Source organism: Suillus discolor (genome assembly GCF_016758755.1).
Source record: "Suillus discolor strain FC423 chromosome Unknown F5147scaffold_17, whole genome shotgun sequence".
Taxonomy (NCBI): Eukaryota; Fungi; Basidiomycota; class Agaricomycetes; order Boletales; family Suillaceae; genus Suillus; species Suillus discolor.
The window spans coordinates 242,149-259,537 of record NW_024541264.1 but is presented as its reverse complement, the minus strand read 5'-3'; the positions used below and the strand labels follow the sequence as shown (position 1 = coordinate 259,537).

Sequence of the window (17,389 nt, the reverse complement as noted above, 5' to 3'; positions counted from 1 at the left end):
GTGTATAGAAAAGTCAAACACTAGTCTATCGGAAAATAGTAAATGAAGACGGAGATGAGAACATAGGAAAATAAAGGCGGAAATGAAACAAGGTACAGAAAATGAGTATAGTCTAACTGGAGAAGGAACGTACAAAGGGATAAGGCATGGAAGATAGACGCGGGTCAGATCTGGACGATAGATAGAAGTCGGCCGGATCCGGAAGTCCAGAAATGATGTGTGTGATAGGTCCGGGTCTGGAACGCGGGATATGACAGTATCCCCCCCTTAGGGCCGAGCCCATGAGGCTTCTGATCCGGAAGTCCGGTGTAGAGATACAACAATTGCTGGGCACTACACAAAGTAAGTAGCCAGCAATATAAAAATGTTGTGGTCGTGCACAGCCTAGTCTGCTTTACTTGCAAGACAAGTGCGTTCGACCTGAGGGGTTTGCTGTATGGTATTAGAATAATCAGTTATAACAAAAGGGAGATAGTCCGAAGCGCGGGAAACAAAGTCCGAAGGTATAATTACGAGTCCGATGTCAAAAACGTCGGGTCCGATGTTTTCGGGTTTCGGGTTAGCAGGTTCGTTGGGTTTGCGTTGGGTTAGCGTTGGGTTTGTGTCGGGAATGTAGTGAATGTTGGGGATAGTGAATGGCGGGTTACCGTCAGATGTTTCAGATAAAGAAAGGATGATATTGTGGAATCCAACTAAGAACTACAAATATTGGATGACCTCCTCCTACTCGGAGGTAGAAAGGTAAAGTAAATAGGTAGGAGGTATGCAAAATATATGGTATCTATGTAGAATTTCGGAGTGCTATAGGCGAAAGTAGTAGCACTGATTTTCGGGTCCGATGTCCTATGTAATAAGACATGATGTACTGTGGACATGTAATAATGCATTCTACAATGTTAGTGACGTGAAAATGAATAACTGCGCACCTAGTGGGGATAGATACGACAGGACAAGACATAGGGAGGACAAATGCGCGGGAAAATATTGGGTCCGATGCGCGGGAAATGTCAGGTTCCGTCGGATTAGCGTTGGGTTTAGCGGATAAACATCAGATTGAGCGGGTTAGCGTCGGATTGAGCGGATGAGTGTCGGATAACATCGGGAAGTGATTCAGATGTTTGACATGTATCAGGAAATAGCTGGATACAAGCCTAGCGCGAGCTCAAGTGCTACACCAGACTGGACTTCTATGAATGCGGGATGATGGGCAGAGCTCGTAAAAATAGAACTGGACATATAAGTAGGCTGGGGCGCCCATGAGACGTCCAAAACTTTCCCCCTAACTCCTATTACTGCTTTAACATGTCTAACTCCACTTCTGGCAACACGAAGTCCGCCCGGCAACTCCTCCAAGAGAGGCAGGCCGAAATGGTGGCCGAAATTGCGCGACTCAAGGCGGACGCTCGGAGAGAGGTGGACTCGGAGGAGGAGGAACGCAAGTGCAAGGAGGTGGAAGAGGAGTGGAAATGGATGGAGGAACAGAAGTGGAAGGATATCGAGGAGACTCGGAAAAGGTTGGCTGAGCGCGAGCAGGAGCGTTTGGCAAAGGTTAGGATGGGCAACGTGTCGGAGGTGAGTTGGATGAGGTTTTTTGTGTTTTTCCGGAGTTCAACAAAATGTTAGTCCTCCGGTCCAGCGGACCTGGAGGTCGCATGTGAGATGTGTGTCCTTAGGCGCAAGATTTGCACCTGGGCAGTAGCGTCTAAGATGCCTAGGGTGAGTTTTCTATTTTGTCCAGATCCGGACGATTACTGATGATTCTGAAAGATCCGGACTTGTGACCAGTGCCGCGCGTCCAAGGAAAAGTGCGTCGGCGGAAATCCGCCTGTCAAGGCGCCGGCCGGCAAAGGCAAAGGCAAGAAACGCGCGCATCCGGAGGGATCTCCATCCCCAAAGGGCAAGGGCAAAAGATGTCAGCGCAGTCCGGAGGACATTGACGACGACGTGGAAATAGTTTCCAATCCCCGGACAGTCATTGGAGAGGATCAAGACTGGGCAGAGTATGATGACCAGGCCTGGGTCGCAGCCGCCAACAACATTGTGGCGGAACTGGCCCAGACCAATGGGCTGATGGAGAGAGGTGTTGCAGTGGCGGAAGGAAGTAGGGCTGCGATGGACCGGGTAAGTGAAACATGCTCCGGTTCATGGAGGAGCAGAGGGTGTTTCAGGCTCTCTTCATGGAGAGTCTGAGGAATGGTTTCTGGATGCATGTGGAGGATGCTCCGGAGGAGGCTGGCGGATCTGGCAGAGACATGGAGATGGACTCTTAGGTCATCGGATCCGAAGTCCAGAATGTCGGACGCCTAAATAATGTACATATATGCATGTCCCTCTTACTCTTTGTTAGAAGTTGGTCCCGGCTTATCTGGATATGCCGAGTGGAAATCCGATAGAAGTTCCGGCGCATTTCCGAGTTCGGTTGTGAGTATCCAGGAAGTTTCTTCGTCTGTTCCCTCATATCTGGCCCAACGTACTAAGTATAGTAGTTGGCAATGATGTCTCCGGTGGTCGATCTTTGAGTCCAGAATTTCGGAGATTTCGTATTCCGGTTCTCCGTCGACTAATACCGGAGGTGGAGGAGGTTGAATGCGATTAGGAATGGTGTTCAGAGTTGCGGGTTCTAACTGAGAGACGTGGAATATGGGGTGCATGGATCGCATGGCGTCCGGAAGACGGATGGTGAAGGAGTGAGTGCCAGGACGAGCGATGATGTCGAATGGACCAAGATTCTTTTCTGAGAGCTTCTTTGATGGTCAGGTCGAGCGGAAATATTTTGCTTTAATGAAGACCTGTTCTCCGACTTTGAAGTCCGGAGTGGGTTTCCGTCTAGCATCCGCAGGTCCTTGATATCGTGCTTGGGCATGGGACATTTCTTCTCGGAGGAATTGGTGAAGCTCATCTAAATCTATAGCATAATCCTGGGCACGGGTGGAGGAAAGATCACACTCCGGATGTATGGAAATGTTTGGGTGATAACCCTTATTGGCGAAGAATGGTGAAACTCCAGTGGTAGCACTTGGAGCATTGTTGTACGCAAACTTGGCCAAGGGTAACAGTTCTGACCAATTATCCTGCTGATAGTTGCAGTATATCCGGAGGTATTGTTCTAGGGTTTGGTTAGCTCGCTCGGTTTGTCCGTCACCTTCCAGATGATATCCAGAGGTGAAATGCAAGATCATGTCAAGTGCTTTTCCGAGCGACCAGAAGAAGTGGGATGCAAATTCCGTACCGCGATCGGAGGTGACATGGGACGGAACTCTGTGCTTAGAAAACACATGGAGGAGGAACAACCGGGCGAGGTCCGGAGAGGTGATGGTGTCGTAGGTTGGGATGAATATGGATTGCTTGGATAGTCGATCTATGACTACCAGGATGGCGGTGAAGCCGGAGGAGTCGGGGAGTTGTTCAATGAAGTCCATGGATATCAAATTCCACGGCTTCTCGGGGATGGGGAGTTGCTTCAACAATCCATATGGTTTATGCCTCGGAACTTTGGCTCGGGCGCAGGTCGTGCAAGACTTAACATAGTCCTTGACATATGCGCGGATTCCGGGCCAGGTATATTCCCAACGGATAACTTCCAGGGTCCGGTTCTGACCGAAGTGTCCGGATAGTGGGTGGTCATGCGTATTCCGGAGCACTCGGAGACGGAGGTCATTGGATTCTGGAACGTAGATACAGTTGTCGCAATGGAGGAAACAACTCTCATCTACTGTCCATCTCGGGTCTGACGGACCCGGAAGATGACTAGAAGCAATAGGGTCATTAGGGAGGGCGGACAGAATGTCCTTATGAAGCTGTTCGACATCCATTAGTACAGCCACCCGGAGCACTGGAATTGCTAGGTGTGATGCCCAGAGGGACGAAGCGAGCTGTTCTGTGGTAAATATCGGCCGGAGGTTGTGTGGATTAACTTGAGCGTAATCCTTATCCCCCTCTTTGGGGTAGACGTCCCAATGTCTAGTTAGGCAGTCAGGCTTAGCTCCAAGTTTTCCAGGTCAGAAACGGATAATGAGGTTGAACTGATGGAGGTATTCCGACCAGCGGGCCTGGCGGCGGGTGAGGAGTTTTGTTGTAGCAAAGTACTCAAGGTTCTTGTGGTCCGTGACAATGTCTATCGGCTCGGCAGAGCCTTCAAGGTAGTGTCGCCAGGAACAGAAAGCTTCGTAGATGGCTAAAAGTTTCTTATCATGGGTGTCGTAATTGAGTTCTGGAGCCAAAAGGGTTCAGGAGTAAAAGGCAACTGGGCGGAGCTCCTGGTCCGGACATACTATAGAAAGTATTCCGGCGATAGCATAGTCAGAAGCGTCCATCTCAACGACGATAGGAACATCCGGCATCCAGTGCGTAAGCACTGGAGCGGTAGTAAAGGCTTTCTTGAGAGTTTTGAAAGATTTCCGGCAATCCTTGGAGAAATTTCAGTGAGCATCCTTGCAAGTGAGCCGTGTAAGCGGAACTACAATATCCGAGTAGTTAAAAATGAAGCGACGATAGAAATTGGCGAACCCGAGGAACAATTGAATATCCTTAACTTTCTGGGGTTCCGGCCAGTCACAGATAGTCTGGACTTTGTTGGAAGACATGGTAAGGCTGGCCAGAGATAGGAGGTAGCCGAGGTATTCTACGGAGTTGGAATGGAATTCGCACTTCTCCAGTTTAGCATATAGACGATGCTTCCAGAGGCGTCGGAGAACTTCAAGGATGTGTTGTTTGTGGGATGCAAGGTCTGCGGAATAAATGAGGATGTCGTCGAGGTACACAATAACGCATATGTCAAGCATGTCGGCAAAGATGGTATTGACAAAGTGTTGGAAAGCCGCTGGAGCATTAGTGAGACCCTTGGGCATAACCAACCATTCATAGGAGCCATAGCGCGTTCAGAAAGCAGTTTTCCACTCGTCTCCTTCCGCCATCCGGACTAGATGGTAAGCGGACTGGAGGTCGATTTTAGTGTAAACTTTTGTGCGGCTCGGAGAATCGAGAAGGTCGGAAATGAGGGGAAGAGGGTAGTGGTCTTTCTTTGTGATTTTATTGAGTCTGCGGAAGTCTACGCAGAGACGTAGGGAGCCGTCCTTCTTCTTGACAAACAGGACAGGGGCTCCATGCGGAGAGGATGAGGAACGGAGAAGTCTGGTCGCAATATTCTCATCAAGGAATTTGCGAAGAGCTACAAGCTCGACTGGAGAAAGGGAATAGATGGTGCCAAGGGGCGGAGCCGCTCCTTCTTCCAAATCGATCTTAAGATCATAGGGATGATGGGGAGGGAGCTGTCCGGCTTTGCCTTTATCAAAGACATCCGCATACTCGTGATATTCCGAAGGGATTCCGGATAGGTTCGGAGGTTCAGAGGTGAGTGTAGTGGAGTGGAGATTGACACCGGTGGGTCGGACAAAAATACTGAACTGGACCGATCCCTCTAATTTGCAGGCCTGGCAAAAGGCAACTGCATTGATCAGGGAAATATTGGGAATGGCGCTATCAGCGGAGGGACTCGGCGGAGTTGTGGAAGGGGTTTCCACCGGGGCCGGCGGAAATGAGGTCAGAGGGGGTGAAGGCACTCCATGAGGAATCGGACAGAAATCGATGCTGCCCGTTACCCAGTCAATCAACAGATTGTGTCGGGTGAGCCAGCTATATCCTAGAACGATGGAACAGGATGAGTCCAACGGAGTAACATAGAATGTTTCGGAGGTAACCACACCAGTCGGAAAACAGATCGGTAAATCTACTGCCTCGGTAATCGTAGCATTAGAAGTACCATCAAACAAGTGAAGCGGAAGCGGAGGGATTGCATAGGTCGGAATGTTATTTTCTCGGATTAGTTTGGTTTCTACAAAACAATGGGAAGAACCACAATCTACTAGAGCCGGGAACGGAGAGATATCAGGAAAAGTAGAAATGGAAACATTTGGCATAAGCAAGTTCGGATCTGAAAGAGAAACAGCATTGAGACGTAGCTCCATTGCGCGGGTTGAGTCAATGCAACCCTCATCCCGCGCGGAGTCAGGAGGGTTGCGGACTAATTTTTTGTCTCTTCTGAGACCTCTGGTTTGGCTTCCAGAGTCACCATGCTGGCACGACCTTTGGCTGCATGGGAAGTGGACTTTAGGCAGTCCTGGGCAGTATGACTGGGTCCGCCACAGAAGAGGCAGAGCTTCTTCTCCATGCGCCTCTGGTGTTCCTCGGAGGTGAGTTTACCATCTTTTCTGAGCTTGGACGTCAAGTCTGGAAGTTTGGTGGAGGAGGAAGCCAAAGTGTTTCCGGATTTTCTGCCGAAGTATTCTTTCCAGTCGGAGGTGGAAGCTGACTGCTTAGCAGGAGGGGTGGATGCGGAGGGTTTGGTTTCGCGGGAGACTTCTCCCTTGCGTTCCCAGTATCGAGCGTCGATAGTCTGGGCGAGAATTTTGTATTGGGAAAGTGTCATATCCCGCGTTCCAGACCCGGACCCGGACCAATCACACACACATCATTTCCGGACTTCCGGATCCGGCCGACTTCTCTCTATCGTCCGGATCCGACCCGCGTCTATCTTCCGTGCCTTATCCCTTTGTATGTTCCTCCTCCAGTTAGACTATACTCATTTTCCGTACCTCATTTCATTTCTGCCTTTATTTTCCTATGTCTTCATCTCCGTCTTCATTTACTATTTTCCGATAGACTAGTGTTTGACTTTTCTATACACTCCGTCCACAGCCTCGCATAGCTTCGGACTGCGCAGACTGACTCTCCGTTAAGTCCTCAGTAGTATATAAACCCTGTAGAATCTTTGTACTTCCTCAGTTCAAATATTATCTTAGACTCTGCTCATTCCCTTCTCCATCTGACTTGAGTTTCTCCTCTCGTCGTCCTCCACTAGTCTTAGGATCGATTCCTATAGACTTCTCACCTCCGCCTCTACCTCTGGTAGTCCTCCGCTGTTTCCTTTCTAGTTCGGACATCGTCTGGATTAGTCTTATCCTTCGTTCCCGAATGTCTGCCGGAATTCCCGCGCATCGGACATCAGACTCCGGACTCGTCCGACAACCTTCGGACATTGTCCAACAGCCCTCAGAAGTTAGGGGCACGTACTCGGGTAAGGGGCGCAGTGCACGAGCTGAAGCCAAGCCCTTCGGATCCGACCCTTGAGCACATTCTTAACAGAAAGCGTAGTAGGTTTCCCTTGACGACTGATTTCATCTTTGATGCGAGCCAGAAGTCTGTTGTAGAACTGACAGCGCAAAGCTCCGTCGCCCCAACCTCGGACTTGGGAAGCTAGCCATTGGAACTCTACAACATACTTGTTGATGTGCTGTCCATCACGCATATAGAGCCATTCCAGCTGCATTTCCGCATCTCTGACCGGGTCATGAGGTCCAAAGTTAGTTTGGAGTTCTAACATGAACTTGGAGTAGTCATCCATCCAGTCCAGACAATCCGCGAGATCATCCAAAAGGAGGTCCGGTTCAAACCATTCAAGGGCCATGCCCTTGAGGTACGATTGCGCGAAGTTGACCTTAGTTCGGCCGGTACGGAAAGATTTTGGCTTAGCTTGGAAGTTAAGCTCACATTGGACAAAGAACACCCGGAGCTTCCGGGGCTCAGTGCCATCGAAGGTATCTGGTTCTTGGACTTTGACTTTGGAGTCACCAGATGAGGAAGATTGGCGGTTGTTATGCGCCAGGTTATTGATAGCTTGGAATAGATGGAGGAAGACCAGTGTGATGTCTGTAAAGACGTTCACACGAGAAGTTGACTTATAAAGCGACTTAGAGTCCAGCAGGGAGAACTGTTAGAACTAAGCTTGTTGCTTTGGGGAAAGGATCAACTACCCTAACAGTAGTTCTACGCGAGTTTAAGTACTGTAGGGTATAAAAATCTATGGAACGAGATAGAAGGAAAATAAAGATGAGTAAGAAGGAAATATAACGACGAGAATATTGGTGATAGCAACCAATATTCGATGACGGTTTGTTTGCAAATGTAACATACGCCCTCCAGGTCAACTCAACGAAGGGACCTTTACTTTTGGTAGTTAGGAGGGGCTGTGTCCCTTGGACATGGATGCAAAAGCCGCTATCAGGACAAGCAAAGTTAGTGTGTTAACTAACAATAGGCCAACGGGGATGTATCTACCAAAGACGTCATCAGATGTGATATCGGGGAGGTTGCCCATCTGCTCGAGGTTGAGCTGCTCGGCAGCAGCGATAATCTCTTTGACGTCTGGGCCTGGGTCAGGGACAACAGGCGTAGGAGCAGGAGGGGGTGCAAGGATAGCTGCAGCATTATTGGTGACCTCTGCGATGACTTGGGCAGCTGTAGTAGGGCTGGGACGTGGCAACTGCCTGGGTCTGTGGTAAGTTGGTTGGTGGACTTGTTCATTCCTGTAGGGATGACCACGAGTAGGGTGACAATTATCAAGTTTGATATTACGCCCTCCAGGATGGTGAGGAGGAAACTCACGGGTCCGAGCAGATCGCTCGGCCCTAAGGAGTTGATCAAAGGCATGAGCCTCTTTTCTGATCACCAGCTCCTCTAAAGGGGAGCGGTGGGCAAAGTAAGTACCAGCAGGCAAACGAGGTCCACTGGGAAGCTTACTTGCTTGGGCCTCGGCTTGAAAGAATTGAGTGAAGGCACTCATGGCATCGGAGTTAGACTCACGAGCTCGGGGCGGAAGGTCATACCCTCGACGCCCTCCCCGATGACGATGACCTCATCCACGGTTGGATGACCTTTCTTGACGAGGACCAGGGGTCTGCTCGGAGAAGTGAGGTGGGGTGGCATCATCGATGATCATGTCGTTCACAGATGGTTCGCGAGTGGTCTGAGGCATAGGTGAGACACAATGAAGGCTATTGGGGAATGGAGTAGAATCAACAGGTGATCCAGCAAGAGGTTTTATACTCTGCGAGTCGGGGATTAAATTGGTCTCAGCTAGGTCATCTAGTAGCAGATCAGTTATGCTATCAACGAAGTTTTTCGCTTCCGCAAAGGTATCAATGGTTGTGAGTTGAATATTGGCTGGGTCGGTAGGCAATCTCTTAGTCAGATGCTTAATACCTGGGACTCCCAAAGCCTCCAGGTACTGCCCGAGGGCCTCAAGTCGCGAGATAACATGGTATGGAAGCCAGATGTGATCACCCGTAGTATAGACGACCTTGAATATAGCGTCAGTGCCCGCACCGTGGTGGTCAGAGATGTGGGAGACTGACCACTCCTTGGGCGTACCAATGTCCGAGATCTGCTGCAGTTGACGACCTGGGAATCTTTGGTCGTCGTTTGGTATGTGGAGCCGTAGGAGATGGGCATGAAAAGCCAGGTGGATTCCACGCTGCTTTAGCTCGCTTGGGAGATCTAGTAAGAATGTATTATTCTTGTAGTCTCGCACGATTCTAAAAGGACCAATGTACTTAGGTGAGAGTTTTCGAGCACGTCCTTTGGGCAGGATAGGTTCTCAGTGGAGAGGTAAACTAAGTCACCCTCGACGAATGGGCTCTCTTTCTGTTTCTTGTTGGCATTAGTGGTACTCTTGACACAGGCAGCTATTACAGTGTCGTGCGCGTTCATAACAGCGTCCTTCATTCATTGCAGGAATACATGGACACCTGGATATTCGGTCGCGGTGTTCCAAACGAGAGGTGGCGGGAGCATACCATAGTTGAGCAGGAATGGGGGATACCCGGTCGAGCTGGAACAGGCCGAGTTCATAGTGAATTCAATGGCGGGTAGCTTGATAGCCCAGTCCCATTGATGAGGAGACACCAGGGTCCTAAGCATCTGGGTCATTGTCCGGTTAGCTCTTTTGGTAGCTCCATCAGACTGAGGGTGGAAGGATGACGACATGCGAAGCTCTACACCGGTTAGTTGGTGTAGTCTCTGCCACAACGTGCTGGTGAACAGGGTGTCACGATCACTAACAATATTAGAAGGCATTCCATGTAATTTATACACGGAGTGAAACATAACCTCTGCTATGTCCTTCGCGCGGTAAGTCTGTTTTGTAGGGGCGAGGTGAACCATGGAGGTTAAGTGGTCAATTGCTACCAGTATCATGTCGAAGACACCACTTAACGTTTTCAACTTGGGGAGAGGTCCGATGAAATCGATTCCGATGGTCTCCCAGGGACGAGTCGGGACGTTGAGAGTTTCCAGAAGTCCGTAAGGCTGGTGGTTCGACAGCTTTGAGACCTGACACGTGGGACACGAGTTACAGTAGGACTGGACGTCTGCGGCTATAGATTCCCACCAGACGTTTTCTCTGAGGTACGATAGGGTCTTGGAGGGTCCTAAGTGCGCAAGTATGGAATGAGTGTGAGATATCACCAGCTCTCTTATGCGCCTGGTGCCAATGGCAATGTCTGGAATACATAGTATCCGCTTGTCTGAGTCTTTGAGGAATATGCGCCCATTACTCACTTCAAAGTTCTTAAATGCCCCAGGGTTACTTAGAATCTTCTCAAAGAATTGGTCTTCAGAGTACCAGTTTACTATAGAAGCGTGTATGTCAGTAGAAGGATCACCTAACATTATAGTTTTGGTGAGGATCGGGGGTGATTCTAACAAGTTTGAGGTGGAGTTTGTGTCCTCAGTGACGTCACTTGTCACCCGTGTGGGGTTCTGGTCTAGATTTTGTCTTATGACGTCGTTGCCTGCCACTTGATTGCTTATGTCATCACTGGTCACATTATTCTGTAGGTCCTTGTTTGTTCCTACTGGCGCGTCTTTCTCCAGGTGTGTTACCTCCTGCTTAGAGGATTTTGTAGGTGAGTTCATCTGTTCTATTCTTACAGGTACTCTCGTTGCTGTAGATGCGTGACAATGCGTCAGCCAGCTCATTGTCTGCACCAGGAACGTAAGTGATTTCAAAGTCGAATTCGCTGAGTGCCTCTAACCAGCATGCTTGCCTAGGGGACAGCTTGGTCTGGGTGAATATCCACTCCAGGCCCTTGTGATCAGTGTAGATACGAAAACAGAACCCAATCAGTAGGTGCTGGAATCGTTTCAATGACTCCATGATAGCTAATAACTCTTGCTCATGGACAGGGTAGTTCTGCTGCGCAGAATTGAACTTGCCCGACCAGAAGGCTATTACAGCGGCAGAATGTCTGTCTGGGCCTTGGGATATCACGCCGCTGGCTCCCATTAGGGAGGCGTCTGTGGTGAGGTTGACCAGGAGTGACCTGTTTATGGCTGAAGGTAAGTCTATCGCCTTCCTGCTAACGTTACGATGAGTCTCAATGCAAGCCTTAACTAGGTCGAATGCTTGTTGATCAGTCGGGGTCCACGCCCAACGTGTCATCTGGGCAGCTACCTTCGACAGGTGCTGCATGTCAACACGCACGCCAGCACATCCAGATGCTAAGTACCCAACGGAGCCTATGAACTGCATCAGAAGCTCCTTAGAAGTGGGAGTCTTCCAGTTCACGACTTTGTCCACTTTGTGCGGGTCGAGGCGGATTCCTGCGTCGTCGATGACGTGCCCTAGGATGTGCAGTTTGTCTTTGAAGAACTGGAGCTTGTGTTCACCCAGGTAAAAGTTGTTTTCTCTCAGCGTATCAATGACGATTTTAACATGCTTGACGTGATCCTCAGGGCTATCAGAATATATTACGATATCGTCAAGGTAAACGTCCATGAATGTGCCAATATGTGCACCAAAAATGTGATTCATGAGTGACTGGTATGTGGCCCCGGCATTACAATCCCCAATTTGCATGACGTAGCTAATCATGGTACCGTCAGGGGTGGCGAAGAGGCTCTTATGCACATCCTTAGGGACTATGCGAATCTGCTCACAGGCATCTTTGCCGTCTAACAATGATCGGTAAGGGTGCGACGATACGTTACGAAGGATAGTGTCAATGTCAGGTAAAGGTGACACTAACTTTCGAGTGTTCTTGTTACGCTGACGGGTATCTAGGACAGTGCGAAGCTTCAAGGACCCATCCTTTGTGGTCTTCTTCATCATGATCATGGGGACAGCATTTGTGCCACTGAGGAACTCCCATCTACCTGTTTGCACATAGTCGTCACACTTTGCCCTCCAAATAGGACGCAGGGCTTCGGGACACCTGGACTGTTGCCAGGAGTACACCTGGTCTTCGTCAATCAAGGGGATGATGTGGTTGATCGTGCGCAGGGGAGGTAAGGGTGTGTCAATTGCTTCTTTGCAAATATCCTTAGCATACTCAAACAGCTCCTTACGGTATGATTCAATTAGGTCCGATTCGGGGCTGGAACCTTTGAGTTCGAGGACTTGCATTTACGCACCGCGGATAGGTAAGGGTTCTAGACTTCTGATCTTGATTTCTGGTGGATTGAATCCAAGTAGTACTTGGTGTTGAAACAGGAAAGGCATTCCTAGAATAACGTTGTACACCTCAAGATTGGCTATATCAAAGGTGCGCGGTCCAGATACATCTTGGTATACCAGGTTAACAGTAGTGTTAGCTTTCACCACACTACGCGAGCCAGACACAGCTAGTTGAAGGGGGATTGGTTTCTCTAGTAAGTCATATTTCAATTTTAGCTGGTCCACTAGTGTACTTGACACGAAATCTGTTAGTGACCCGGAGTCCAGGAGTGCTCTGCATGGACGGCCCTCAACCTGGACCATTACCACGAGTGCCCTTGGTAGTATCCGTGACAAGCCTTTTGGATGAGCAGCTTGTCGCTGAAGGGCTCGAATATCCGGTAGGTTCATAGAGGTTCCACCACAGAACAGCTTATCAGTGGTGTTATAGGGAGCGCCGTGCACGACAACATCTACGTCCTCTTCGAGTACAACATCCTCAACCTCTTCGGCAGGGGCGATGTCCTCAATCGTCGCGTCGAGTGTGATATCCTCAATCTCTTCATCACAGGTGATTTCTTCAATCATAGCATAGGGTGTGATATCCTCGATCTCTCCTGCAGACATGAATTTCCCGGTCTCCTCTTCATCTGAAGACTCGCAGCTTAGGAGGTCAGGCGGGCCATCTGTTTCATACATGTCTTGACGTACGTCACACGCAACCCCTCCCCAAGTTGGCTGGAAGGATGACTTAGTGCATATTAAGTCTGAGTAGTTGTGAAGTTTTAGCCCAACTAACCATGCGACTATGTCAAATTCAGGATCGCTCAATTGATCATAGTATATGATGTAATCGTCGTAGTTGTGCTTGTCGCTCAGGAGGTAAGTATTTACCCCACCATGAATTGACAGACTAAATCGGTCTTTTCCAAAGGCATCATAGATAGTGTTGTGCAGTTCATCTGTGGGCAATGGCACGGCTGATCGCAGGGTAGTCAGGGCACGGGAGAGTACGTCGAGGTGTTCAGCTCCAGTGGTATCATTGTCTGCCACCATACTAACGGCCATGCCATATAGGCCCTGGGCAACACCTTCCTCGATGGCCACAGCCCTAATACCGGCTTCTGAGATCCCAATGGTGTTAGCTCGGAGGCCAGTGGTTTTGAATCCTGGCTTAAAGGGCAGCTTATGCCTCTTAGGGCAATCCTTCGCTAAGTGGCCTTTCTGTTCACATTCAAAGCACTGATCATTGTCTCGTAGACGTTTGATGGACTCAGGGCTCTTTTTAATATGATTATGGTCACCTCTAGGTCTTGATCCTCTGGAAGGCCCATTCTCACCTCGGTGAGGTCTGTCGACGGAGGCTTGGACCGCGTTAGCCGATAGTGAATGAGTTCGATCACGACGGTTCGGACACTTATGCTCACGTCGGTTCGGGGCATCAGTCCTTTAATTTCGGCTGGCTATGCTTGCAACAGCTGTTGGGTTCAGGGCTAGGAGAGTGTCTGGGTCATGAGAGTTTGCCAAGAACGCTTGTTCGGTGTGGATAGCTCTCTCTTCGAGGGTTTCAAGATCAATAGAGTTAGGTTTGTATCCCTTATCTACTAATGCAGCTCTGAGGTAGGGTTTACAGTGCACCCAGAACTGAAGCACGATGTCGCATTCTCTGATGTCACCAGCAGTGTCTGCGAGATCACGGAGATGTCTGATATAATCTTTCACAGTATGTTTGACCTCTTGTTTGCATTCGAAAAACCTCTGACATTGTTGCATCCTGAAGTCAGGAGGGAATACGTGGTCAAACAACTCTTCGAAGAACTCAGTCATTGAGTATTTCTTTTGAAGGTCTAGAACGTCGCGCTCGTAGAATCAGTACGCTTGGCCACCCAAGTACTTCCCTATCAGGTTCAGAGTTTGACCGGTGGTGAGTCTTGCGCGATCTTTCCAGTTTCTCGTTTCTCTGACCCATTTCTTAAACGTTATAACATTAGCCTCCCCATTGTACACAAATGGGGGCTCATTTTTGATGAAGCCTTGCTGGTATTTCAATAACATGAGTTTGGATCTGTACTTCCGTCTCGCCACACGCTTATGACTTTTAGTATCCGGCGAGTCGCTATCATGATCTGATTCCGGTTCCAACTCGAGGAAATCAGCTCCAAAATCGTTATCAGACCAGTCTGCTTTTGCGGTACTCCCGCTCTTCGGCTTGAGTCAAGGGGGATCCATTAAGGTGGGGATCTTCTTTGAGCTTTTCCTAGCTGGCTTATCATTATCACTTTCAGTAGACAAACGCTCGCTTTCATTGTCAGATGAAGGTGGGTCTGGTTCACCCGGGTCATGTCCTTGTTTGGACACTCCGGTCATTGCTCGTTTGACAGAGCTTTCAGCGGGGAGTAGTGAAGACGCACGCTGATATTGCAGGTTGTTGGTCTGACCACCTTCGATCTTTACAGCCTTTGGGGCTAGCTTGGCTTCTCTGGCCCTGTAAGGAGCGTGATTGCCCTGGGTACTGACTATCGGAGCATGGTGAGCCTCTGCAATCCTTTGGTTGGCGTCACTCTCACATAGCTGACTTAGGCATACTAGTCTTTCGAGGTCTCAGATCCGCTCTTTAAGAGCGTCGATCTCAGTTGAGTCGTGTAGAGTACCTTCTTCGTTACCAACTAACATGGAGGGTATCGCAGCTTCTTTTCCCTTCAGGTTTGAAGGGATTCAGGGGGTTGATGTATCCGTCCCTATGGTATTATCATGCCGGTTACCTTTGAGGTCGGGCACGTCCCCAATATCATCGTTAATGGGGAGATCGGCCCAAGAGGGCATTTCATTTAACCTGTCACTATCTAACTCATCGTGACGTCGGTACTGGTACCTAAGGCTGTCTGATAGGCCCATCTGAGTGTCCCTAGCAGGGAGGGGTTCCTTCTCACTGCTTTGGACCATAGGCGGGCTGATGCTCATCGCAACTGAGCCAAGCCCATCACCATCATCAGGTGAGTCTTTTAATTTGTTCCCACCGTTATCCAAGAATGGGGTACTGGAGGCAGCACGGACACTTGGGGTCCTGCTATCAATAACAGCGCCAGCAAGATGAGACCCAGTCTGATCTGTTGGTTCACCAGAGGGAGGCTCAGCGCGAACACTATCACTCCTCTCTAACCCAGAGACGGAAATGTCATCAAGGTTCCAGGCGCTCTCGACACCCAGTTCGAGAGCGCCAGCGTCCACACTCTCTTCACTCGTTGGAAGCAAGGTCAGAGGGGACATATTGTCTGGTGCGCTAGCAGACATTTTTAACTCGAGTTCAAGGTTTCAGAGATATATCTCTATGATTTTGACGAGGTATAGAAGAGTCGAAGCGTAGAAGGGTGATCAGTCCTCTGTGCAGTGACCGTAGTAGGGAGAGGGGGGGAAGGGGCTTAGTATTCAAAGTTCAAAATATGTGATGTCTGTAAAGACGTTCACATGAGAAGTTGACTTATAAAGCGACTTAGAGTCCAGCAGGGAGAACTGTTAGAACTAAGCTTGTTGCTTTGGGGAAAGGATCAACTACCCTAACAGTAGTTCTACGCGAGTTTAAGTACTGTAGGGTATAGAAATCTATGGAACGAGATAGAAGGAAAATAAAGATGAGTAAGAAGGAAATATAACGATGAGAATATTGGTGATAGCAACCAATATTCGATGATGGTTTGTTTGCAAATGTAACAACCAGGTCCTGCGGACCTAGACCTTCGTTTTCATCGTCAGTCGGGTCTTCCGGAGGATCATCATCCGGATCACCCCCACCATCTCTGGGCGGGTTACCGCCTAGAGGATACTCGTTGTCGGAATCATTGTGCGGAAGATTTCCGGTGGGTGTGGGTGTAGGGGTAGTCGGATGTGGGCGGTTCATGAGGTGGGAGATGCTGGAGGCAGCGCCTTGCGCACTGGCGTGGTGCTGAGAGAAACTGAGGAAGGCATCAACTATGGGAGTAGAGTCCCATCGGGCAGTTACTAAACCCGCCGCATTGAGAACGGTCTGCGCCTGTGTAGGTGCCATGAAAACAGATGTAAGTATACTCAGTAAGGTGTGAGTTCAAATATACTGTTAAGAACGTGCTCAAGGGTCGGATCCGAAGGGCTTGGCTTCAGCTCGTGCGCTGCGCCCCTTACCTGAGTATGTGCCCCTAACTTCCGAGGGCTGTTGGACAATGTCCGAAGGTTGTCGGACGAGTCCGGAGTCTGATGTCCGATGCGCGGGAATTCCAGCTGACGTTCAGGAACGAGGGATAAGACTAATCCGGACGATGTCCGAACTAGAAAGGAAACAGCGGAGGACTACCAGAGGTAGAGGCGGAGGTGAGAAGTCTATAGGAGTCGATCCTAAGACTAGCGGAGGACGACGAGAGGAGAAACTCAAGTTGGACGGAGAAGGGAATGAGCAGAGTCTAAGATAATATTTGAACTGAGGAAGTACAAAGATTCTACAGGGTTTATATACTACTGAGGACTTAACGGAGAGTCAGTCTGCGCAGTCCGAAGCTATGCGAGGCTGTGGACGGAGTGTATAGAAAAGTCAAACACTAGTCTATCGGAAAATAGTAAATGAAGACGGAGATGAGAACATAGGAAAATAAAGGCGGAAATGAAACGAGGTATGGAAAATGAGTATAGTCTAACTGGAGAAGGAATGTACAAAGGGATAAGGCACAGAAGATAGACGTGGGTCGGATCTGGACGATAGATAGAAGTCGGCCGGATCCGGAAGTCCAGAAATGATGTGTGTGATAGGTCTGGGTCTGGAACGCGGGATATGACATCGTTCAACTCTCACAACGGTCTTGCCAAGCCCATTCCCAGTGTCAATGCCATCCCTAAACATCATGGCAGGCTATACTATTCTTGTAATATTGATACCGACATCATCCTACTATCTTCCTTATTGGCTACCGCATCCATCATCAAGAGTCTATGACAGACTGTCATCCTTCCTGTTCCAGTTATCATTCATGGGGCTTGACCACTTATCCTCGAATCCACCCAAGCTTGGTAAAGCTGCCCAAGAAGTCACGGCATACATCATATCACATGTCTGCTCACATTCAACCCCACACATCCACTCGCACTCACCACAAGGAA

General features: G+C 49.3%; 1 protein-coding gene across 1 annotated transcript; it reads right to left on the bottom strand.

Annotated features, from left to right (window-relative positions):
- Positions 1 to 14,482: 14,482 nt before the first annotated feature.
- On the bottom strand, positions 14,483 to 15,559 carry F5147DRAFT_771719 (uncharacterized protein; the record flags this gene model as incomplete). The annotated part of the gene is made up of 2 exons (XM_041441275.1): positions 14,483 to 14,784; positions 15,031 to 15,559. 2 exons carry the CDS (start codon positions 15,557 to 15,559, stop codon positions 14,483 to 14,485), a joined length of 831 nt encoding a protein of 276 aa, XP_041294795.1.
- Between the last annotated feature and the right edge of the window lie 1,830 nt (positions 15,560 to 17,389).